This window comes from Amia ocellicauda, chromosome 22 (genome assembly GCF_036373705.1).
Source record: "Amia ocellicauda isolate fAmiCal2 chromosome 22, fAmiCal2.hap1, whole genome shotgun sequence".
In the NCBI taxonomy this organism is placed as follows: Eukaryota; Metazoa; Chordata; class Actinopteri; order Amiiformes; family Amiidae; genus Amia; species Amia ocellicauda.
Genome location: NC_089871.1, coordinates 14,132,741 through 14,159,749, shown reverse-complemented (window position 1 = coordinate 14,159,749; position 27,009 = coordinate 14,132,741). Strand labels below are relative to the sequence as shown.

The 27,009-nt window shown below is 40.4% G+C and overlaps 1 protein-coding gene across 2 annotated transcripts in view; it reads right to left on the bottom strand.

The window, feature by feature from the left end:
• Positions 1-232: 232 nt before the first annotated feature.
• Positions 233-27,009, bottom strand: part of LOC136717840 (AP-1 complex subunit mu-1) — a 31,673-nt gene continuing 4,896 nt past the window's right edge. For both annotated transcript variants that reach the window (XM_066695378.1, XM_066695379.1), the window contains exons 8-12: positions 24,422-24,493; positions 22,369-22,527; positions 20,054-20,179; positions 8,576-8,651; positions 233-2,217 (exon numbers count right to left, since the gene is read on the bottom strand). In XM_066695378.1, coding sequence (XP_066551475.1) covers positions 2,195-2,217; positions 8,576-8,651; positions 20,054-20,179; positions 22,369-22,527; positions 24,422-24,493 — 456 coding nt within the window. In that variant the 3' untranslated portion in view covers positions 233-2,194. The remainder of the gene's footprint in view (positions 2,218-8,575; positions 8,652-20,053; positions 20,180-22,368; positions 22,528-24,421; positions 24,494-27,009) is intronic.

Sequence of the window (27,009 nt, the reverse complement as noted above, 5' to 3'; positions counted from 1 at the left end):
CATTTCCATAGTGAAATAACCCACACTAACTTAAAAACATTTGATTTTGGTTTAAATAAAGGATGTGTACACACTGCTGTGTCCAACCACATTTCTCTCTGTAAACTGCTCCAAGTGGGACCGGTTCAAGGTGGAAAGAGTGGAAAGAAGGAAGTGAGAGGGGTCTGAAGCAGCAGGAGGGCTGAATGGAAGGCATAACAAAACAAAAAACGACTTCAATGAAAGGCATATGTTGAAAACTGGCGCTCAGTCTTTAATGATGAAACAACGCACTGACATTGAACAACAAGGTACAGACGAGAAAAGTAAGTAGCTGCTCCTCAACCTTGAGAGAGGATTCCCACGGGTTTCGCAACAGCTTACCAAAGCAACAGAGATGGGCGGCTTGCGACTTTTCTTCTGGTCACTCAAAAGTGCAAACTATTCCGTAAAAAAAAAAAAAAACTAAAACGAACAGTAACAGTTACAGAGCAAGTACACGGGCATTCATCGCGGCTTTTGCTTTGGAAAAATGAAAAGGAATGCCAAGGAAACGCTTTTTTTTTTTTTAAAGGATCTGTGGGTATTTGTCTTTCCTTTCAGTTTTATTTCCTTTTCAGAGTTACATAGTTTGCTAAACAAAGAATAAACCAGATCACATTTAAAGCAATCTTCTGTTTTCTAAAGCATTAGCATTGCAACACCAGAGAATGGCGTCAACAACAGCCGAATGTATACGTCTCATTATGTTAGTCCGGGTGTGTGGGTAGTGTGCTGGTTCTTAGGAAACTCTCCTTTAACAATGGATTTGGACTTAATGACCCTCTTTATTGAAATTGAGCACGCTGTGTCAGTCAGGGCTCAGTAGATGACATTACATCAGTAAAACGACAACAGAAATGGTTACAAACATAAAAACATTAACAACAAAATCTATAGAAGTATATTTCTGCTGCCTCCTTTAAAAGATCCTCTTACAACTGCTCCAATGCCTCACTTTAAATGTGCAGATACAAATAAACATATCAATACATAGTATAGGACGCATAATAGTCCTTCCCAGGTTCATCTCCACGGGACTGTCAACAAGGACAGCCCAAAAATATCTGTAACATAATGAAAGCCAATCTCAGCAGCAGAGACGGAGAAAAAAAAACAGCACATAATTGATTCTAACACTGTCAAATTTCAGCAGCAGGTGCCTTCATGACAGGATTGCAGTAATTTTGTTGTTAAAATGCTACAGTCTGGGAATCCCTTGCTTTATGACCCAAGTACGTACTAACGCTAAACTAATGTCCTCATTGGGAAGAAGTCTATACCTTTTCTCCAGCTTCCAGGGAGGTGACGGCCCCCAGGCCCTGCCCTCTGAAATTTTAATATGGAGTCTCACCGAGTCACTCAGGGCTGCACTCTGTCAACAGATCTGCAGTCGGTCTTTAATTCGGTTTTAAATCTGGGAGCGAAAAGAGTGAATGAGTGTCAGCCTCTCCCCACAAGGTTTCATTTTCACATTTGTTAGCACGTACAAATAAACTGACCCATTCTTTGACAGGTGAATTTTCACCCTAAAACAAAAGAAAAAAGAAGCAGGTGTAAGAGGAGCTTAAAGTCTACATGCATCTGTCCGTAACAAAGTGAAGATTCACATCTGCTATCTGGCAGGCACATTGGTCAGACTTTATGGGGGGGATTGTGCTGCACCTTTAACTGACCTATTAAACTGCTGTACACCTTCTATGAACCGTAAAAATTCACAGTTAGCTCCCCAAATGGCGAGGGGAAAACAAGGCATTATCATAATTGAAAAACTAAAAGCTCATGTTATATTACGTTCTTTAACTACATAAAAAAGATGAGAGCCTTTTGGACATTTTCTTTCCCTCTCTCTTTCTCTCTCTATTTGCACTGCTTCAGCTTGCTTAGATTGTTTTTTACCTATATAAGCGAAGGATACTTTGTTTTTTTCTCTCAACATAACGGCAGGATTGAAAACAACACTGTTGACTTATCTGACAAGGAGTCGGGGGGTCGATTCTTTGAGGTTAACCCCTTCAGCCAGTGGTTTCGAACAGAGCGTGATCTTAAGTAACTAAAATGTTGACACTAGAGGTAATGACACACAGACAAACCAATACTTCTTGTAAATGTACAGCAGAGAAAGAGCAGGCGACTTCGGGCAGTCCGCTCGTCCAATGAGAAAATGGGGTCCTTTTTACTGGGTTCGAAGCTGGTAGTCTGAAAGACAAGGAAAAAAAAGTTGACTGTTAAAATGACACGAGCAGAAAATGTATTATCCTACTCAGACCTTAAGTGAGGTGGACGAAAACCTGTTCACAAAATCTCTTTACAGACGTTGTCATGGTAGTTAAGTAAATTCAACGGAAATGGATTTACTCTATTTAAACAGAACCCCCTCCCCCACAGAAAAAAAAGTCTTGCCAAGCCCAGGCATCTTTCCCTATTACATAACAGGTAATAAACCATTTGGAAATCAAGGCTCATTGTAGAAGGAAATTGCATTTAGCACAACCCAAGAACAACATGCGAGGAAAACAAAACGGAGGGCATGGCGTTTCTGAACAGTCCTGCACCTTTTATGCAATAAAAAGTGTGTTTGATCCAGAAAGACAACACTTTAGTGACACTACTTTTACAGCTGCAGTGTCCAACTCCCTGGTTAAACATGGCAGGGCTGGAGCATGGGTTCCTGTATTAGACAAGCTATTTTAGGAAAAGCCATGACTGATTTCTTTTGCTGCACATTTTTCCTTCAAAGTGATTTGGCATATTGCTTAATTATTGCCTAATTTCTGCAATTGTGATGAAAAATCTGAACTGGAAAAGCAGGCTGTGATTTATGATGCCAACCGCCTGTGTAACTCTGATGTTTCCTCGCTATTTTCTGAAGCTTTGCGAATGTTTTCTAGTTTTAGTTTTAGAGTAAAAAAAATAATATGTAGCGTTGTATACAGTGTTAGATTTTTACAAATCCCGTGAGAGCTGTGTGATAACACGGAGATACACAAACCTTTCCGTTATAAATGAAAAACTGTGTAAAAGCGGAACATCCAAACAAAAACAAACAAGCAACATAAATACATCAATAAATAAAAAGCAGCTGGGTAGTGAATATCCCTGCATGACTAAACACTGGTTGGCCACCACAAATTTAACAGATTAAACTGGTATAATTTCCAGTTTGTGCTCCAGTCTGCTTTTTAACAAGTGTGGCGTACTGGGACAGCCCAAGAGTGTCTTGATTTACATGGCTCCCAACCCCCGCCCTCCCAGAGCTATCTAACACAGCCGCGTCCCAGCAGAGACAGCGTGGGAGGGAGGCCCGACGCACTGCCAGGGAGCTGTAAAATCACTACAACACTCAATTACAGTCTCGCTCGGCCTCGAGAGCTGCCTGCCTCTGTGCCAGCGCTTCTCTCACTGCGCTGACCACAGACAGAGGTCAAAGAGCCCGAAAATGTAAAAAAGACAGACTGTGTGCTGTTATGATCTCCGCATTTTGGATGAGAGCGCTCCCTCAGTTACTCCGCTGACGAGATCCCTTCCCAGCGCTGCAGAAACGCAAACTGTGGCGACCGGAGAATCATGGTGGGAATTCATATCGGACTGGCCTCCTTACTGTGCCTGGCACAACAGTTTTCATTTCATTGCAGATTGATTTATTATTTATTTAGAAATATTCAAGTTAACCTCATACATCTAGGAATAAATAAAACCCTAACAAATCTCTCATTACTGCTTCTGATACAATTATTTTACCTGAAATCTCAGCATTCTCACTCCACATCAAAAGCTGTTGTTTATGGCAGCCCGTCACACGGTAAGAAAAACACGGCCAGACGAGTGTGGGAAAAGTACATTAGGAGACTCCAAAAATCAGTGTAGCCCCATGTGACCAGAATGAACTGCCCACATATCATAAAATCGCACCAGAGAAAACGTATGCTATGGAAACAAAGGAGACTGGAAACGGTGTGGTGTGGAGTAGGCCGAGAGTTTGACTTTATCTAACGGAACAATCTTCCTCTCCTGAGCCCAAAACGTCTGTTTTTCATTTGTGTTTAAATCACATCCGCATTAAGAACAATTAAGAGCGTGGCCTATAGTGAAATCATGTTTGTATGGTTGCTCGGGGAAACGTGGCGGCAATCGTGAAAAAGCAGTGCCGTCTCTGCTTATATAGACATATTCAACATGTTTAACAGGTAATTTGTGGTTTTCCACAGAAATATGTTTTACTGTTCACTGCTTGTGAATCAGTCCCGTGTTTTATTGGCTTTAATAACACTAATAAATGTATATCTGATGCATTTCAATCATCAAAACAGCGCCTTTGACAGTAATACACACCCAGTCGTAAATTAAGCAGCAATTCATTAACACTTCAGGTGTCTTAATCTCTGTCAAGCTGTAGAAATACACTTAAAGGAAAGAAATTAGGATGAGAAAAATAAGCTTGAATGCTGACAGACCCAAAGGTAAATCCCTAATCATAACGAGGAAGCACCCCGGTAAATTGTACGCCACAAATCCCAGACACATGTTTACTTCATACTTCTACTACACACTCACTGATTGGGCATATTGTATTTCAGACTTCATTTGCTGCAGATGTTGCATTTTGTTTTGCATTGTGGTTCACTTATTTTTTCAGACCATTTGTGAGAGCCTAACTTCTCCACTACGTGACTTTGTTTTGGCAGTTTCTGTAAATTGGTGCTGGCAGTTGTGTTTTTAAGTAATCTTGGATACAGGATGTCATCACCTGGATGACAGACCGAGACAAATAAGAACATAAACAAACAAATGAATAGCAGGATAGATAAATAAAGTACATTTTATTGTTCTTTGTTTTGTTGTCTGAAATTAATAACCAGTCAATAGCCACTTATTTTTAGTAGGTCAAAGGAATATTAAAGGCACAGACAGGTTTATTTATCTAGGTAAGGGGTTACTAGTGTACATAATAATGTAATCAGAGTGATGCTCTATCCATTGCATAAGATTTCAACAAACTTTAATTGTTCACAATGACTGTTGTAATAGTAATCTCAACATAGTACATAGTAATCTCAACATCGGTCTAATATGTGAACTCAAAATCTTTCTACCAAGAAAACATGATGCATCTCAGTGTTCGTCCGGCGAGACCGAAAGACAGAGCTGTACAGATCGCCGACGCAGCCCACAGAGTCTACATGACTAAAGCTCGAAGAAAACGATTACAAACGCAACACACAGCTGCTTCCGTTTATGAGGATTAAACCAATACATCCAATTAGATCTCAGAAACAATGCTGTCTGGCCCCTTCAAACAGAAGCCCGTTTCCTGTAAGCCTAGGCAAACGTTTAAAAAAAAAAAAAAAAAAAAAAAGGGGGGGGGGGAATTAAAAAAAAATAATAATAATAAAGCAAGGTTTTAAAACCCTTAAATAATTGATGAGTAGAAAAGAGAAAAAGGAGAAAAACACAATCTAGGCTGGGAGGTCTCTAATTTGATCAGCCTAAACAGGGCCTATCCGTCAGGAGTGTGGCACTGTGCAGTTATTTGCTACAGGCGCTGCACAAAGCTGCTGACTCAAGACTGGCAGCCGTGATGCAGTGACACCGGAGACACCATGTCATCAGTTCGCCACAGTCCACAAGAAAGACCCAGAGGAATTCGCAGAAACCACAGGGCCCAGGAGTGGCGTCACTGCCCCACACTTCAGACCCCACACTTTCCACACGCACTCCCAGCCCTCCTATCTGCACGTCGGGCATGTAATTGCAGTGGCAAAACAACGACGACAAGAGAGAGAGAGAGAGAGAGAGAAAAAAATAAAAATGTTTCTGCAAATCTGACAATTCCTTTCAAGTGGCCTAACGAACCTACACATTAGCAAACCAGAGATGGATTTTTGTTTTTTTTATTGCTAGGCTTGTATAAATGGACGTCCATGTGTATTTTTAACAGTTTAAGGTATTTTTTTTTTCTTTTTTGGGGGAAACTGTTGCGTGTGCCTTATCATTTAAAACCAGCAAAAAGAAAATTCTAATGTCGACACACAGCCAAAGCATTTATCATAAAATACTTTTTTTTTTTTTTTTTCCTTCGTCTGTGGGTCATATTTTTAAAATGTTGCTGTTGCAGCTTAAATACTTGAATGGATTTCAAAACTTTTTGTCAACTTCAATGCTGGGAGCGCAAATGAGCCAAATTACATTTCACTGCTCCCAGTTGGAGACACTCAGTACAAAGACAGAAGACATGCAGGTTCAATTGAACACACTTAGTGGTTCGTTACTGTTAGACCACGATACAATAATATGTTCTGTATGAAAGGGAGGCCTGCCACTGTGAAAGCTAATGTATAAATCACTAATGGCTACTAATCCTTGAAACTGTCAAATCTGTACTACACAACACATTTTTGTGGTAGGCACTATCTCAAAGTCATGGTACCGCAGGGCAACGTAAAAGTGCCTAAAAAAACAACAACAAAACACACCTTTTCCTGTATAAGATCCAAAACCTGCAAACGCAGTTTCATAAAACACTGGAGATCACAGAAGAAAAGAGCAAGAGCAAGATTCTAATTATAAATAGTTACTTTGATCTCTCTCTCTCGCTCGGTGGTAGGTGGGGAAACAACAAAATCAATTCTACTAATCTGGATTAATCAGATTAGACTATTTTTAGGATTGACATCTGTAAGGGGTGAAAAAAACAAAATACATACTCACACACACATATGCACAATATTGAATACTGTAGTTTGTGGCTGAATACAAGTAAAATCACAATATGTGACAATATTAAAAATAATAAAATTTCAGGGTCAAGAAAGCCTGAGAGAAGAGATTTGTTTGGATCAGTCGGTGAAGGGAGTGATTAGGTTGGAGTACAGATGGAAACGCATCCCTTCTCATCCAATTTTATACTTTAAAATCAGACGGGCTGTTTATGTAGACTTGATGTGTTTTGATCCATGGCTAAAGAGACTCGTGGCTTTGGCTCGGTCGCAGTCCGCAGACACCTGCATTTATAGCGGCCCTTGTAGCCGAAACACTGTTACTTTTTAATGTGTATTTATGCCGTGCGCTGTAATTGGTATGGATGTCGTCGCAGTAATACTAGCAACACTGTTGTTACACAGTGTGGTTGTATGACTTCTGCTTTTGATTGGAGTTATATTTACCCGGCGATTTATTCACTCTGTGTTTGTCTCACTCTTTTACACTCGACACACGGTTCGCTCCGCTTTGTTTCAATAAATGGTACGTTAATCATGACAACAAGAAAACTCGCTGGGAGAGTGCCTCTAACAATGCAGGACTGTTGACAACAGGAATTGCAAAGAGGAGCTCTCTAATGGTGACTCACACAGTAAATCACAAGACAGCAAACATAATGCAACGAGCAATAAATCGAGATTTTAGTCATTTAATAAAAAATGTTACGTGTATCCAGAACACGCCACAAAACAACACCGTAAGATACTTTTGAACTGTGCGTGGGTCACTAAAGCTCTCAATGCTCATCAGATCCAATCAAAATAACAAAGCAGCCACTGACAACCCTTCTTTTTATCGCCCAAATTCTTCACCTTCACTGTTCAAATCATTTTCAGTATGTCTACCATCGCAAACAAGAGCAAACAGTGACACTTGGAAGCAAACGCATACTTGTGGAATCCCTATGGGCTGCTAACATTAGTCATCTTCCATCACTAAACTGCTCCAAAATACTGGCACAGGCTGCTCTCTCAGCCCATAGGTCCTCACACTGGAGGCCTGACTCCGTGTTTTTGGCCTTTAGTTAGTCACCCAGTAGAGAGTCACCCCCCCCCGCTGAGGATACATTCTTCATTCATTCACAGTTGTGCAACAGCGTGGATTGGATCTCATTTCTTTCATTTGTGAAAAGGCATGGCTTTTGTTTTCTGATATTATCTCGGATATTAATGTGGTTCAGCCTTGAGTCACACCTTCTAAAAAACGCCAATACTCGGATCGGCCTATGGAGCCGGGCATACATAATTTGGGGGAACGGAATTTATGTCAAACTTTAGGTTTGAAGTTTGAGTCATTTGGCTAGATGTTGCCATACAACTGAAAACTGAAAGGCACACTCAACTCAAATGCAAACTAGAGCACTGGCCTGACCTGGCAAATGTAAAACAGACATAGGAGATTCATTAGGGTTGAGATTAGCCCCTGAACTTCCTTCAAATCAAAGTGCGTCTGCTGGGATTTATGCTTTCCTTTTGTTGATATCAAAAAGAATTAATAAACTGGCCTGGTGCACATTGCTTGCATTTTTCAAGCACATTATTCATGCAACAGCCATTTGTTCTGGCCGAGACAAGTGGACAAGCACGGCCAACAAAAATGTTGCCGTCGGGGATTTCCTTCCCCCCTAATCACGCCAAGATGCACATTCGACATCCATCTGCAAAGATAACCTGACAGGATTCAGAAACGAACTCTCTCAAAAAATGTAATCTTCCTTTCCTCTGGGCTCTCCGCAAGCAATCGTACATCTTATTTAATCTTAAGATATTTTCTTTAGCTAGAACAAGGGCCACCTTACCTCCATTCTGGGTGATGTACCGTACCCACGGCAACGCCTGGTACCCGCTCTTCTCAATGATCTTCAGGTAACGCACCTGCAAGAAAAACAGCAGCGTGTCAGTACTGCGTCACCGGGAATTCAGGTCGCAACTCCCAGAGAGAGACTCCCTTTACACGGTAACATTCCTTGATATACCTTAGTTCTGCTCACTATTGTGTGGATGAATTTTAATATACACACTATTACAATAACATAACTCAGACATGTGGTAGTTAGTGGTTAAACAGCATAAGGTGCTTTGGATAAAGGCATGTTCTAAATAACTTAATAATAATAGTGTGTGCCTGGGAATCTTCACTGCTTACTTTGAAAAGTAAATATTAGATATTGTAATTACAATAGAGGTAATGTACTGTGACAAACTAGTTTTGTGTATATATGCGCTATAAAAACACGAAAGAGGAAGTGGTCACATTAGTGTGTTGGCAGCGGAGCGTTGCCCTTTTTTTTCGGTTTGCAGGGAAGCTGTACCACTGGGCCAAAGCGAGCAAATTGCCCAATAAGTTGCTTTAAGATTCTCTGAGATTACATCGATTGAATACATATATACAGGTTATAAAGCACGTGTCCGCTTGCCATTGCTTGTAAGCGCAATGGCAAAGTGATGCAATAAAAAAAGAAATTACACTCGATCAAGGTCGTAATTAAATAATTTTGAATTGCCTGATGAATATGGCCCACAAAATGCAGTCAGTATTCCAAGCCTTCTGGCAGCACAGTTGTCAGGATTAATTACTTCCGGTAAAAAAGCAATGAAGATTCCGGCCATGTGTGGTAAAATAAAATACAATCATAATTTATATCCTTTAGATGATGAGAAACGTATAGTGATTATAAATAGTGTGTGCAGAAGGGTCCTTGGTTGACTACACCCCCTCCCAATATTATAAAAGAGGAGAGGAGTTATCTGTTTGGGGTATACAGAGATTGTACCAATGCAGGGATCAAAGTTAAAACTAAAATACTGCCCTCACCTACTACTCATGCTTTTGCAATGTTGGCTCTTATTGTTACAGTAACTACCTGCACCATTTGTGACCTCACAAATCCTCCCAACTGCAGACTCACTGGGTGACCATTACAACGGAACATTCTGGGATGGATACTTCAAACTGATTGCAGAGACAAGACTTTTTACATTTTGTCTAGAATTTACCATGCTAAGAGTGCAACGTGAAAACGTAAAAAGATGTGACCCATTTAAAGGATTAATGAACTCCTTCCCTCACCAATTTGAGATTCATTTCAGCTGACAAGACAGCTCTCACTTTAGATGCGATTTCGAACGGAGGCCTTAAGCAACACCCGGAAAACATTTTGAAAACTAACACAGGGCAAAGCGTGTGTGCGAAAACCAAGCCGATCTAATTTAAGATGTGCTCCAAAAGTGACTATGCCAATCGGTAGGTTCAGACCCTGAGAAACTTTCACACATTTTCAATAAGAAAAACAGTTTATAGAGAAGTGGTTAAGAAACAGCAGATATTAATACAAATTAGGGAAATGGTGCCTTCCACTACTGTATAGCATTTCACTGTTTTTCAGCTTTCACTGTTACGAAACGACAACATTATTCATTGCGTAATTGTGTGTAGTAGAATATAGTTTTAAATACTCTATGTACACGTTTAAATACATATAAACATTTATACATAAACACACAATTGGAGATTGATAATAATAAAGCATTGCAAGATTGTTGTGAAATCTGGAGGTTAAATGGAGGCAAATGAAAAGAAAATCCATGTGGGGGGAAACAAATTCCCAGTAAAAGGGTGATTCAGTGACCCCAAGATTGGTTTAGAATTGACAAACATTGTGCAAGAAAAAAAGTGCAGCGTTGTTTGTTCTTATTTCTTTCGATCTGGTGTATTGTATTAATTACACAGGGGACTGTTGCATCGATCACAACATCGCTCGGTGTTGCACAACATGATACCGTTCTTTTCTCAGAAAATCTTGCAAGAAGAGCAGCTGAAACAGTGCAGATGCACCGTCTCAAAAAAGGGAAGACTGTAAATAAAACATCAACCCCCTGCCTGTAAAAATAGTGCCCTATACACCCTGTAATAAAGTCACTTCTTCAAGACACAAACATCCACTGACAAGGAGTGCATTTGGTCTCCTTGGGTAAAGTAAGATCTTTGAACATGATTAGAAAGAGTATTATTGACTGGCTTCAGAGACCATATGGACTCCTACCTTACTACTGGAGACATTTTGGTACATACACCCTCTCTGTATTCTGTATTTGGCAGGCATAGTTCAAAGGGAGGAAGCATACCGTTTTTATTTATCCTGCTAAAGCCCATCCAGATAGCTGGGTCTTTTTAACAGGGCCCTTCTGGCACAGCACTACACTTCCACAGCCAAGGAAAAACATTAAAATGTATATTAAAAAGTACCAAAAATTCCCCCTTTTAAAAACAACAACTGTACGTCAACAGAAGATTAAGAGACTGCAATAAATCCACAGTCAAACCAAAAACTGCAGTCTGGGGTTTATAGACATTCGGAGTGCAACAATTCATCTAAAACGGGAAAAGTGTGGGGGAAAAATTAGACCTTGTTGTAAAACATCAACTGATTCTACATAGTTGGAAAGTTTGTGAGGTAGCAGAGTCAAATAATTGTTATTTTTGCACTTGAAATGAAGTGCCATAATTTGTATATTTGGGATGAAAGCAAATCAAATCTATGCAACAAAGGGTTGTCCACAGAGGCAGACAGGCCTGGCATGTGCGTGGGTGTAGGCCACTAAATGACACCCTTGTTGTTACTTTTATACAACCTGCAGCTGAAGTAAAGAAACTAGACGCCAAAAAAACAACAAAGCTAAAAAGGCGAGAACTTCAGTCAGGACCCAGCCCACTGTACTCCTGTTCAACTGTGCTGACTGAGACCGGTTCGCAGCGCAGTCTAGACATTCCTACTAAAATGAGCGGCCTCCTTCGAAAGGCTAATTCCATGTTCCAGCCGCTGAGGAGAAAAAGATGGAATCAGCCAAGAAAGGCAAAAGTCGGGCCGCTGAGGGCAGTGTGGCGCTGGACGCCCTCTCATTACCCGGCACAGCAGCAGCCGTCCCTGCCAGAAGAGCACGATCCCTCGCCCTTGACATGCGGATGGCCAGCCGCACTCTCACCGCCTTGCAGCGCCGCCACCTCAACGCGACGCACCAAAATATTTTCGCTTAGCAAGCATGTTGGCTACCTTGAGGCATCGCAGGCGTGCATCTGCAGTTTACACTCGACCGCTGGAGGTGAGGCGTGCAAGTGTAACACCCATGTTCTTGGCCTGGTACCGAAAACCCGAGGGGGAGATCAGATCAGAACAGTTATAGCTTTTAATGTCCTGTTGCTAAATACAACAGAATTATACGTTCATAGGTTGCCCCAAACGGGAGACAGACTCTTGACATGTGGAATGATCAATGCCTTTAATTGATGTATGTTTTATGTAACTAGTAATGTCAACCATCACTCTGGGCAAAAGGCACACACTAAAGGTGTGAATAATATTCTTCTCAAGGGTCAGTCAGGACTTGTAATTGTACTTTATTTTGGGTTTTACTATTAAAACTAACCCAGTGGGTCACTGCAGGTTTTTGTTCCAACTGAGCTCTCAATAACTTAATTGAGCCCTTAATTTAACTAATAATGTCCTAAATCAGAGCCTTTTACTTATTTTAAACATTAGGTGTTTTAAGTTTAAAATCATATAAGCAACTTCTTATTAAGGAACTAACTTTTTATCAGTTACACAATTTAAAAACTCAAATGTAAGCAAATGATTACATAATTTAAGGGTTCATTTAAGTAATTGAGAGCTTGGTTGGAACAAAAACCTGCAGGGTAGGGGTCCTCCAGGAGCAGGGTTGACAACCACTGAACTAACCAACTGCTGGGGAAATTAAACTCAGTAATTGATATAAGGCACTGAATATCTAAGAGAGTTTCTTGCTGAGACTAAGTTAGTGTGAATACCTGTAGAATTACTGATCTAACTTTGAATCATCTCTACAGAACTAGCTTTTCAACATCAGAATGAAGATTTGCATCCCCGTAGCCCAGGGGTCTCAAACTCAGTCCCTGGAGGGCCGTGTGAATGATGCTGGTTTTCCTTCCAGCAAACTCCTCAATGGCTTAATTGGTCTAATTGTTTAATAATCTAGATACATTTAAACACCAATCAGGCCCCAGGATATTTTATAAGCAACTACAGTGAGGGAAAAAATTATTTGATCCCCTGCTGATTTTGTATGTTTGCCCACTGACAAAGAAATGATCAGTCTATAATTTTAATGGTAGGTGTATTTTAACAGTGAGAGACAGAATAACAACAAAAAATCCAGAAAAACGCATTTCAAAAAAGTTATAAATTGATTTGCATGTTAATGAGGGAAATAAGTATTTGATCCCCTATCAATCTGCAAGATTTCTGGCTCCCAGGTGTCTTTTATACAGGTAACGAGCTGAGATTAGGAGCACTCTCTTAAAGGGAGTGCTCCTAATCTCAGCTCGTTACCTGTATAAAAGACACCTGTCCACAGAAGCAATCAATCAATCAGATTCCAAACTCTCCACCATGGCCAAGACCAAAGAGCTGTCCAAGGATGTCAGGGACAAGATTGTAGACCTACACAAGGCTGGAATGGGCTACAAGACCATCGGTTGGTGCGATTATTCGCAAATGGAAGAAACATAAAATAACTGTCAGTCTCCTTCGCTCTGGGGCTCCATGCAAGATCTCACCTCGTGGAGTTTCAATGATCATGAGAACGGTGAGGAATCAGCCCAGAACTACAGGGGAGGATCTTGTTAATGATCTCAAGGCAGCTGGGACCATAGTCACCAAGAAAACAATTGGTAACACAGTACGCCGTGAAGGACTAAAATCCTGCAGCGCCCACAAGGTCCCCCTGCTCAAGAAAGCACATGTACAGGCCCGTCTGAAGTTTGCCAATGAACATCTGAATGATTCAGAGGAGACCTGGGTGAAAGTGTTGTGGTCAGATGAGACCAAAATCGAGCTCTTTGGCATCAACTCAAGTCGCCGTGTTTGGAGGAGGAGGAATGACCCCAAGAACACCATTCCCACCGTCAAACATGGAGGTGGAAACATTATGCTTTGGGGGTGTTTTTCTGCTAAGGGGACAGGACAACTGCACCGCATCAAAGGGACGATGGACGGGGCCATGTACCGTCAAATCTAGGGTGAGAACCTCCTTCCCTCAGCCAGGGCATTGAAAATGGGTCGTGGATGGGTATTCCAGCATGACAATGACCCAAAACACACAGCCAAGGCAACAAAGGAGCGGCTCAAGAAGAAGCACATTAAGGTCCTGGAGTGGCCTAGCCAGTCTCCAGACCTTAATCCCATAGAAAATCTGTGGAAGGAGCTGAAGGTTCGAGTTGCCAAACGTCAGCCTCGAAACCTTAATGACTTGGAGAGGATCTGCAAAGAGGAGTGGGACAAAATCCCTCCTGAGATGTGTGCAAACCTGGTGGCCAACTACAAGAAACGTCTGACCTCTGTGATTGTCAACAAGGGTTTTGCCACCAAGTACTAAGTCGAAGGGGTCAAATACTTATTTCCCTCATTAACATGCAAATCAATGTATAACTTTTTTGAAATGCGTTTTTCTGGATTTTTTTGTTGTTATTCTGTCTCTCACTGTTAAAATACACCTACCATTAAAATTATAGACTGATCATTTCTTTGTCAGTGGGCAAACATACAAAATCAGCAGGGGATCAAATACTTTTTTCCCTCACTGTAAACCTTTAATCAAATGCACTTTTAGACCAACTGTAAAATATCAAATATTGTATTTAGATACATCTAACGGAATAATTAATCTGACAAATTCAGTCATCGAGGACCAGCACACACACAACCCTTTGGTGATTGAATCTTTAAATTTTTAAGATAGCGGTAATATCTATCTCTAAATTCTTTCATCTTTAATCTGGTCTATTGCAGAGACGAGGGTTGTTTCATGACATGTATAAAAATCAATTTAAATTTGTATCCAAAAATTTGAAAAATTATTCAAGAAAGCCATAACAGTAAAAAATAAAAATAAAAATAACTTACATCTACACCAATGTATACAGCATGTGCAGTATACCTATAATAGACATACACACGTGTGCGGTAACCCTCAGTGACCCAAGAATTAAAATAAAATCCATCTTCGCCATTTGTTCCAAAAATGGACTTTAATTAACGCTTAGAACTGTCATGCTGTCGTTGGCGTCCACGTTTGAAGTGGCAGCGATAGGTTTTGGGGTTTGTCTCGACTACAGACAACCTAGCAGTCAAAAATGCATGCCTTTTCATTCTTCTTTTTCTTGTTTTGTTTTGTTGTTGTCGTTGGCGTTTGTATTTACGTTTCTGGCCCGCAGCCGAAGAAAGGTTGAAGAGGTTCAACGGGAGAATGACACCGAAATAGCTTTCGACTCCTACTGTACACTTCTAGAGCTGCGGTCGACGTTTCGTCTGATTAAAGTGAAAGCTATTATAATATCACATATATAGAAGAAAAAAAAAATGTCTATAAGTAAGAGTGTTCCTACACAGATGGCCGCCCTGGCTTGCAAGGTTTGGTCCTGCAGGCAGTGTGTTCTATATCAGTCCAATCCTTTATTTATAAATCGGCTGCAGTCCTTTCATTACTGTTCAAGCCTGCTCGCTGCAGCAGAAGCGAACGCAGCATGCGAGAGGTTAGTGCCAGAAGTGCTTGGCACCATTTCCCTGGCGACAAAGACGGTGCTTCTAGGAAAAGCAGTCAGGATAGTAGAGACAGCTGTGAGGCTTCTCCGCCACTCCGGGCTTCTCCAACCCAGGAGAGCGACTGTGTGTCAGCGATTCTCGCCCTTGCATCGTAACTTCTGCATCCACTAGATGAGTCTTTAATGCGGTGCCAAAAGTCGACTGAAAGATGATGTTTTACACCCAGCTTTTCAAACACTGTCCGCACTGTTGTAGCAATAGTACAAAATAGATGTTCTGCAAGGCGATGAGAGAGTGACATAAAACATACTTTGAACCTATAAAATCGAGTTTAATGGGAGGAATAGCACTTCCCAAACATCCCCCTGTGTGTTAGGGTAATGCCAATGCAATACCAGTGCCTCCGAGTTTTTTAAACTCTGATGAAGTCATTCAGAATCGATTTTGAAGCTGAAAGTCCCAAATTAAGCAGAATTTTCTACTTCTGGGAAACAAGGATGCAATGGTTTCCCCCCACCCCCCCCCGAGAAGTAATACATCTACACTTATCTACAGAAAAAGTCGTCCACCTGAGCCAAGGGGCGGCACAACACTAAGCAGAGGGGTGCTGTAAAACGGGATCGGAGTGGTTTAGACTTTATTGCAAGACACCAATGCCCTTTTATTTAATTTTTCTTTGTTGCCAAAAACAGGTATAAAGTTTTAGCAGCACAAAACTCCCAAGCAGGCAGCTCCATTACAGCCCTGCCAAACAGGCCAGCGAGAGTGAGTGCACATCCTGTTCACAGAGATCAGTCTAATGCAAAGTGCTGCCTACAAAGGGGCACGATCAAGAAAGGGAAAAAGCCCGTGATGTGGCTTCCCTCCCCCTCCCCCAGCTACAAAAGCACGTAAGCCCCCCTTGTACTACAGCATAATTGCCCCGAACAACTTCCCTCTACATTGGCAGCAGCGAGGACTCTGGGGTGTATTTTACATGCTTAATACGCTTCTGCCCCTGCACTTAGTGGTATAATAAAATACAAACTTTGATATACGACGCATCTAATTAAGAAGCTGATTACATAGTGCCTTTTTTTCTCCTTCTTCTTCTTCTGTAACTCGAATAGGAGCACACGGCGGCCCGGCACACTAGCGGCTGGACATGTTCGGCCTGTGCCCTGTAATAAGAGCAGTCAGCGGGCTCTTTTAATGAGCATTTAATGGAAACATCAAGGCCTATAACAGGCTGCAGGGTAGACAGAAAAAAAAAAAAAAAAACACCAGAGAGGAGCACATGGCGCAGTTACCCAGAACCCCAGCAGCGTGCCCATGAACATACCCATCACCACCCCCGCTTACGTTGTATGTCCCATTCCAGAGTAAATGATTTTGCAAGCCTTAGTAGTAAAAAGACAATGATGTGCTACCGATTTGTCTCACACCTCTCCTCAAACGGCACAACTGTGAGGCACACATAAAAGGAGACTTGCAAACGTTTCTTTAGTAGCGAGGCTCAACAGAGTTCAACACGATGTGATAAATGACTCAGAAGTCAGGCAGAAGTACAGTATCTCACACAGAAACCAATTTAAATATAATTCCATTGGCATACAAAATACACAGTACAACGACAAAAGGTGCATCTGACATGATCCGGACGAGTAGGCAGTGTGAAATTGTGCCGTACTGGTGATGAAAGCACGATAACAGCAAGGTGATAAAAGAGTCGTCTTTCATCTCTCAACAGTGCTGGAAAGTTGACAACAACTGCTCGTGAATTTGCTGCACCACAAACTGTGCACATGTGCGCAGGACTCGTTTTACACACAGACTCACAGACTCACACACACGCACACACTGGGCCAATACAGTTTTGTGAAATGGTCCTGCAGATCTGTGTACACTCATCCATAAAATGTGAAAGTCCAACTAAGTGCCAGTGTTTTGACAGGTCTGAAATTGTGAAGCGGAGTTGCTACGCGTGGCAGACCTCAAGCCTGGGGCCCGCAAAGTGCCAAGTGTCGGGATTTAAAGGATCTTCTCATCGTGCCACTCGCAACCAACTCAAGTCACATTTCACTTTTTGTTTTAACATCACCGCTTCTTGCGTTTCCCACAGAAATCTAAATATCGAATGACAATCGGTATGCGTGCCTCAGGATGTGATATTTGTGTAGTTAAAATATCGTTTCTACACAGAAAACACTGACGTTAAGCCCCTCACCTCTCGGAGCAGCCCAGCTCAGAACGACACCAGTTACATTCAATTTGTTAGTCATCATTTAAAACAGGATGCACGACGAATACTGAGCTTAGTAAGCCGTTTTAAATTGCAGTTGGGATGATGTTGTAACGCCCAAACCTGAAACTAACTAATCATATTAGTACACTGAAAAAGTAACAATCAAATTAAAATTGCTTTGAAGCCTGGATTGCAGCCATTACCCACAAATAGAATGAGCACAGAACGTTTTTGTGTTCTACTGACTGTTCTACTACCCCAGGTAATACTTATAACTGACTTTTCTATTCCTAATAAAACTTCCTCATTTGATGAGAAATTAGGTTTTTAATGGGAGTATCTGCGGTTTTTCGTGTTTCAGTTCCATGTGAAATGCCCTATATTGTATGGATGCCTGAAAAATAAATCGAAATCTACTAAACTAAATCTCTCTCTCATTACAGATCAGTGTTCATAATTTAAATCTGGAAATATTTGTACATCTTCCCTAAATATAAACCACCCATAAAACTACAATAAAGACAGCTGTGCAATGACATCCTACGGGTACACGGTTAGTGGGGGGGAATAAAAGAAAAAAGGAATAAAGCGATAGGCCTTGTTCATATAAATCAAAAAGGATTTTTTTTTTTTTTTTTTTTTTTTAAGGAATTCACAGTCGCGGCCAAATCTTTGAGGCAAGAACGGTAATTAATCATGTTACTTGACTGTAATTATAGTATGTTTTACTTAAGGGTATTAATTAACTTTTCAGATATTACAGCAGAGATTAAACCAAATATAAAGGGAAGCCCTGTTAGCCTTTTCAAGCTGCCCAGATGAATTTGTTTTTAAAAAGAAAATGAAAAAACACATTTTACAACCAGGGAATTAAACTTCTCAAAATACATTCCGTTTACCCCCCCATGACGCTGTCAGGTCTTTGACACCTTGAGAGACCAGGGCCTCTGGGTAATTTGGCTACAGCGCCCAACTTGAAAGGTCCTGGGCAAGTATTTAAACAACTCCTGAGGTAAATACAACTGTCAAATGCTATCACACACACACACACACGGTCTTGGCACCGCTGTACCTTAAATCAACATGCAGCTCCCGAGACTCGTACGACGGGGTCTGAGATCTCTAGCACACACCATTACTGCCCAAACATTTTTCATAGTGGTCCTTTCTTGTTTGTTTTGGTTTTTAGGTTTCATTCAGGCAGTCGGGAGTGAAGAGTTTTGCTTCCACTTCAAAGCAGGGGCAACAGGCCTCGAACGAGAGGAATTCGGATCTGGACTCGGAGGGCACAAAGCAGCACTGTAACGGGACGGTTTCTCTCCTGCAAAACAACACTGTTTTGTGTGTATGCGTTTAAACGGCCTACTTTAAAGGAATATTTTGCTGCTTGTTTTCTTTCCTTTCATTTTTGAGTGCTGTGACACTTGTCTCTCTCCTTACAGTTCAGAAACAAAATGACACTTGTAAGAGGGGAGAGAGAGTAGGGAGGACAAATGCTAAAACAACCTTTTCCTTTGCAGATAGCAGAAATGAGTACAAGCTGTGAAAGGCCTCTGGGTTTTTCTCCACAGATTGAGAGGCCCAGGATGATCCCTCCACTGCACTCTGAACTGCACCTGAACCCATATTGCTCGCTCATCTTGTTGTTGACGCTGCAGCCGTGCAAACACTGACACGGAGCAGTAGAGTGAAACCACAGCAGGGCAACATCCTCCTCCCCACAAGGTGGCACAGAGAGGGCAGCACGCTCTGCCACCTCTACCTGTCCACAAGCGTGGTACAGTTTGGTTTGCAAGCTCCTCCCAGCCGCCCACAACACAAGCCTCACACTCGCAGGGCCTGGGGTGGCCTGCCATGCACACTGCCTAGACCACAACTTATTGGATTCGCTTTCTGTTATCACACCCGTGACAAAACACCAAGCACCGAACTAAGCAGACACAAGCATATCCTGGTCAGCTGGCCGTGTGCGCCACGCAGGACATGCTGCCAACTAGTCACAATTTTAGCACAGGCCTATAGCTGCTCTGGGACAGACTATTGGGAGAGATGCTCAGCCGAACTGAACAGGGGTCTGTCTTTGAAACTGGAAAGGGTGTAGAAGCGCACTGAACAGAGGGGGTCTAGAGAGTCTAGAAACATCCTAATTCAAATGTTCCATGATGTGTTTCACGTGGTTGTGAGGCACTGTGAAAATGATGTGCGGAAAGTGATGTAAACTGTATGAAGAGATGCTGGATCAGTCACATTTCCGAGTGTTTGTGTGTTTAATACATATTTATACTATTTATTACAGTTAGGATGTACTTATGACTTGACATATTCACAGAAGTGAAGGGCTTCACTACACACGATGTAGCCTCAAGGTCGACTTAAACAGCGTGATGATCCCCCGTCATTGCACTGGCACACCACTCTATTCCATTCCCAAGCATCCAGCGCCCTCAAGTGGCTGGCGGAGGCAGCGCGCCACTGACCTGGATTCCTGAGGTGGTGAAGTAGGGGATCTCGAACTTGACGCTGATGGGGGGCTTCCCTTCCTTGTCCTCCGCCTCCACGCTGGGCAGCCCGAAGTGGGCCCTCATCAGGTATTCCTTGCCTCCCTGGAAGAAGGAAGCAGGGCAACGTGCTTTTAAATGACCGCAGCTCTGTCAGTATGACTTTATCAGTATCTTCCTTGTGTTACTTCTACAGAAGTAAATGTTATCACAAGCACATAGCTTAGCAATTAAAACATGAAAGGTTAGTAGCTGCACTATTGAATATCCCTAAAAGCAATGCACTCAAGTTTCTCGATCAATGTGACCACAGGCCTTTAACACATCAGTTTGACAGATTTGGTTATTCAAATTTGAATGACTCCATGCTCCTGAATACGTTGTGCATACCCGTTAGCGGTTTTGCATTTTAGCTGCATAAACACAAACATAAATACCTAGAATAGCCAAATCGGTTATTTTGACCGGTCATTTAAATACATAATAAATCAAATATAACACATAATCCCAAATGCCCTTTACAATACTTGTCTCATGCTCAAGTGGCGATCTCTACCGGTCTACAGTCTTTCATGTGTATTCTTACAACTGTACTGGACACAGAGCGATTACATTGCAAATAAACCTGATCATACATGGAGTGTAATAATAACATGAATATTCGAATAATGCTAAAACTATTTTATTCCCAAAAATTATTGCATTTTTATAAATGCAATAATTTTTGGGAATAAAATAGTTTGAGCATTATTCGAATATTCATGTTTACACGTTTCATTTGCTTATTGCATGTAGTTATTTAGCTTCCTGCTCATTGTAAATAGTTATTTATGTTTTGACTGTGCAATGTATGTGTTTGATGTTATTTATACCAATAATTGTTATGTTTTATGTTAATATTTCCAATTAAATACTACATTTGTGCAATGTAAATGTTGAATTTGATGTCCATGAATAAAACTTCCGAGTTGTATACCATTGTTTGCCCGTCATTATTATACCACAGCTGTTAAAGAGCTATCGATTAAAATTACCAGTTTTGGCTCTTGTATGTAGTTCGAAATGTCAGAGCTTCTAGTGTTAAAGGACCAGGGCCCGTATGCATAAAACATCTCAGAATTACTCCTAGGAATCACGCTAAAAGTTTAGGTGTAAGATTACTCCTCGCTCAGAGTAGGAGGTAGAAGATAGTCAAAGTCTCTCACACCTACTGGGAGTAGGATCCAATCCTAGGAAAAACTTTAAGCAAATTTTCACAGCGGTTTAGGTTAGAATACGGCTCGCTGTGATGTTTTTTCTTCATTTTGGAAAAACAAAAAAAACGCGAGATCACATGTAGACAAGCAGAAGTGCAAAAAAGGAATATGTGAAGCTAACTCAGCCTTTTATTGGTTTATAATTTTACACAAAATAATGTGTTTTCCCCTCATTCCTTCATTACAGCGACGTTAACGTGCTATACGGAACTAAAATGCTAGATTAACTGGTGGCGAACATCTTAAATTTAACACTATTTATCCTTCGGTCGTACATAGGTAATTGGGTTTTAGACCCGACAAGACAGTTTTTCTGTATTGAATAAAATACTAATTAAAGTTAACATACATACGTCACTGCACATACAGTTTATTATGAATATGCTTTGTATGAGTGGATCATTTTTAATTCATTTTATGGTTTATTTTTTTCTATTATTCGTGTTGAAGAATATTCGGATATAGAATCGGTGTAATGCAAAACCTTTGATGATATAGGCTAGCATTGATTACATACACAATCATTGATTATGAATGCATTTTTTTTTGGGGATAATTGTGCACTGTAGTGGGAAAATCCTGCTTATTGAAGGCTGTGATGGTCCTAAACCATCACTGTTACATTTTCCCTGTGGCCAGACACCGCAACATTGTCACCACCCGTATCTCTGCTGAAGGAGAGTAAAAGTAGGACCAAATTGACCTCACTCTCAGATATTTCATGCACTTAGGACTGATTTATCACTCTCAGACGCTTTATGAATACGGGCTCAGATCAACCAATCAATGAAGGAGTGGTTGTACAGCCGTGGCAAACAAACACCTCCGAGGACTGGCTGGTAAAATCTCAGGAGAGGACACTGTACGTATAAACCGGGCAACAGGGAGAAAGTAAATATTAGATGACATACGTTTCAGAAATCTGAAGAGAAATCACAGCGAATCCACTAAGAAAGAGGAGTTCCTTAAATCCATTTCAGCAGTAGTTTCATTCGGCCCTGGCGTCGCCATGCTGCGCAGCAAGCAGGAGGTTCTTACCGGGAATGACTTGATGGACCACACGATCTCGCTGTTCTCAGGCACCCACTTGACACTGCCCACGGTGGTCTTGAATTTTGGCGAGTCGGCATCGTTGGGGACTGGAATGTGAATTTCAACGTTGTTGGCCGTTGATCGTCTTTTAAACTGACTCTTAGCCTGTGAGAGAGAGAGAGGTTGGGGGATTGTTACAGGATAGACATAGGTTATGTAAACATTTACATACTATGCATAAATTACATGTATTGCAAAGAAATAGAGCCCGACCGATACTGTTTTTTAAAGATCCAATACCGATAATTGGGGATCCAAATTTCCTACTACAAACTACTTATTTTTTTGGTTAGCATGCAAAACGCATTTTTTCTAGCACAGATCCCTCAAATTAGGCTCTCAGAGAAATTGTGAAAAATATGCACTGAAGGCAGGATTTTCACATTTGAATAATAAACTTTAAGTTAACATTACTTTTCATCATAAATAACCACAAATCAAACATCAAAAATGAAAAACATTAGAATAAGGGAGAATAAAAGAAAAAATATAAAAATATGCATGTTCTATACATTAGAAATATACCAAGGTATGAGAACAATTTCACATATAAATAGAAAAATGTACATGTTATATACTTTAGAGCAAATAATAAGATAGTATTAAGTGCTATCTGGTGTTAAGTGCTAGCTTATATTGGCATTTTACACGCGTGAGTTTCTCCTCAGGTTCACAAGTCCTCCTCAGTCCTCAATACTGCAGATCCAACAGTAGCAGGTTGTAGTGCAGGACGCACAGCACAGCTGCATTCTCTCCCAAGAGGGAGCTCAGTTTTTTTTGTCTTTTGTATTTACTGCATATGTTAAGAGTATTACGAATCACAGCCAAAACACAATGTAGGATTTGAAATAGTTTTATGAACTGAAACTATACAGGACATTTTCTCCAACATTTTCCGAGAGGTGCTTTTTTCGCTCATTTTCTTTAGATTGTTCTCTGTGATTTTGGGCTTGCTTTTAATTTGGAGACAGTTTTTGTTTCCTGATATCCAGTCAACATCTTCAGCAAACATTTACTGTTTTTCTAGATTTTAATTGCTATTGTGAATTTTGAGAAGCGATTTAATTAACCTTTCAGTACAAATGCGCCTGTATGCCATAGTATACAGCAATCTTCAGTCAGGATGAGAACAAGCACTAACCAAAACCATGGAAACTCAAATGCCACACAGCTTTCAAAAACACTTTCTGTTGGTTATGAGGGTTTTAGTTAAACATGTATTGGTTAATAAGCCGTGTTTCTCAACGGGTGTGTGTTTGTTTCATCCTGGTGCTCAGTAGCGCCCGTGGCGCCGTTGTGCTGAGAATCACTGTGGAGTCGGAAGCTTCCAGTGGAAAACTAAAGCACCACACCACACCACCACAACTATGCTATAAATAAATATAATAACGATTGTAAAATCAAACAAACATGTATTTGTTTTTTGTCTAAAGTCTGACGAAGGATTTTATGGTAATTTGAAAGAAATATTTAGCAAATAGTTTGAGAAAATGTATCGGTGCATTATCAGTGGAATATGTGCCGATACCGATAAGTCCAATATCGGTCGATAATATCTGTACTCCAATATATCCGTTGGGCCCTACAAAGAACATACTTATTACAAATACATGACAGAATAGGTTTGTAAAGGTAAATTATTCACCCTTTATAGGCACTGTAGTGTAAATGTATCAAAGTTAACATGCATACTGCTATATCTTTGTATACCTCTGTATTAATAGATTAAATAATTAGTCTGCATCATATTGATTAAAAAGTATTATTGACAGCTGTCATAAATCTCCTCCCCAGTGACTACTCAAGACTAAGAATTACTAAAAATGAACTAATGAACTAAATAAATTAATAATAATTATAATCAAGTTGGGTCTTAGAGAGGTCTGGAAACGGTAACTGACAGCCGTCTCCTTTCAATCCCCCCCACCACTTACAGCGTCACACGACAGGACAGCTCAGGCACCCCCCCCCAACCAAGCACAAGGACAATCGTACATACCTTGATCATGTACTCGATGCGGCTGTGTGAATGCTTCTCGATCACCGACTCGATCCAGATCAGCGGTTTCACCTGCCAGACAAACCCAAAACAGAGTCACTTTCTGGACAGCAGTAATACCAACGAGGACACGGGCCAACATGCCTAGTCACGTGTGCTGTAGTTTGAGGGGTTTTCCAATCTATCTTCACTAGAGCCTTTGCAACTATACAGCACAAGTACGAGCCAAGCCATATGGTGTCACAGAACATATTAAGAAAAAGTCACTCGGACGAAGTGTGAGAAACAGTGTAACACATTCTGATAGAGATGTGAAGCACAGACAAGGAGCTTCACAGTCCCTGAGCTCTGAAAAGCGCAATATCCCGGGTTCAAAGCGGCTTTTTCTGTCAAATACACTAAATCGAGATGTGTGATTACGGCCAGTCCATGAGCAAGAGCTGCGAGAATAAAGTGTCCTGCCAAGTGTGACTCCTCACAGCGCATTAAACAGGAAAATACATTTGAGCATTCTTCCCCTTTTTATATTAACCTTATTTTTTATCATTTTAGGTTTTAGTTTTAGTATTTTTAACATTGTTATGACAGGACGGGATACTTTTTTGGGCTCCAAGGCTTTGATAATGTGATTGGGTATTAGGCTCCCCTGGAATAATCGTGTTTAAAACAAGGAGCAATGCAATGCAATCAGCATTAAAGACGCACAAAGTCAACATCAACAATGTCAATAAGTTGGCATTTTTGGCAGTTATGTTGTGGCCCACACACAACATCATAGAGAGCACATGTTTGTAACTTTAAAAAAATGCAAGTCATTTACACATCATTCATTTAAATATTTATTTGAATCTAAAAAGTGTATTTCAGAGTCAGACTCTTTATAACACTTACAAAAGCATATCTGGGTCATCACCGTTGTTTGGTTTCCTTCTTATTCCATTTGATTGTATAACAAAATGCACACCAAAAACACAATCTCAACCAACTGCTGCTGATAATCGATTGTTTAATATTATTTATGGAGAACATTTATCAATTGTATGTTTTACTAGCCATGTCAGCCCATCTCACAAAGTAACATGGCAGACTGACACTTTGAAATCCGCAATAAATACATTTTCCACTTTATTTGACCAGTCTCAGTACTATCTATCTATCTATCCAAATCAATGTCTAAAAAAAAATCATGACAGTGCTGCTGAAAGACAGTCGGGTTTTTCAGATGACAACAATGGAGGATCTTGAGAGTATGGTTATTCTCGTAATTTAGCTTTAGACCATCTGGTCTGGCTACCAAACTATAATAGTGAAGCTGCAAAGACATACATTCAAACATTCTCAAATGTGACAAAAACATATGAAAGACTGTAATGACTGAATTTAAATTCTATTTGTTAGGCTATAGTATTGTTTAGGTAGTCATTGAACCGTGATAATATGGAGTATTCCAGCATGCATTGAAACAGTACATTCATATAATAATTATGTATAAATACAGCTCTGAAAAAATATTCTCTTTTTCTTCCAGAGCTATATAATCGAACTGTATGCTATATAACATTGTGAAAATAAATATTAGCTTTTAACGGGAGTCTAAAATGCTTAATATAGACATCGCTTAATGTAGCTTACTGTACATAAAATGTAACCATTGATATCCAAAATTCACAAATTACATGACTGACACCACCCAGGCTGACACACCAAAGATTGATGTTTAAATTGTGATATTAAAGCATAAGTGTCTTGTTAAGCCCTATTGTAGCCAGCCGTGTGTTGCGCTTAAGGTTGAAAGCGCTTCATGTTGTACTACATTGGGTTTAACCTGAAGCCGATATTGATTGTGTTACATCAAATTGGTACAACTTATTATTATCTTGTAAGCACAATAAATAGGGCTGTCAGTCGATTAAAATATTTGATCGTTTAATCAATGGGCATTAGTTGATTAAATCGGTAGATTAAACAGGCACTTATTAAAATAAGTGTAAGTCTTTAAGTGGTTGTCACACATTAATACTTTAATAAAATGAAATTACAGTATAACAATGGGAATGGTAAAAAAATAAGAATGTATATTAAATAAATAATAAATAAATAGAATCAGTAAACTAAATTATAAATCGCTACAGCAAACAGATGTTCTGCTCAAAAATAATACTGTAAAGTACTCACACTGCCCTTGTAAGAAAAGCATTGAAACGGAAAACCTTTCCTTTGTCCTCAATGTTTCCTTACGATTCCAGTTTGAATCCAAAGCTAGACTGTAGTTTTCCCTTTAGCGACTGTAACCCAGCAGTCGTGCGCAGATACTGTACTGTAGCGCTCTGGTGTGATCTCTTGCGTGATTCGCCTTTATCATTTAACACTAGAAGCGCAGGGCTGGTCAGTTTGACTGATTTAATTTGAATTGCTCTGTGTTCCTGAATACACTGTGCATACCCGTTCGTGACTTTTCAAAGAAATATGTATTAAATATGCCACTGGGATTTAGCTGCATAAACGTAAATCAAGTCACAATCTCTACCTCACCTACAGTCTACAGTCTTTCATGTACTTGAAAAACACACGCATTGTACAGCATTGCA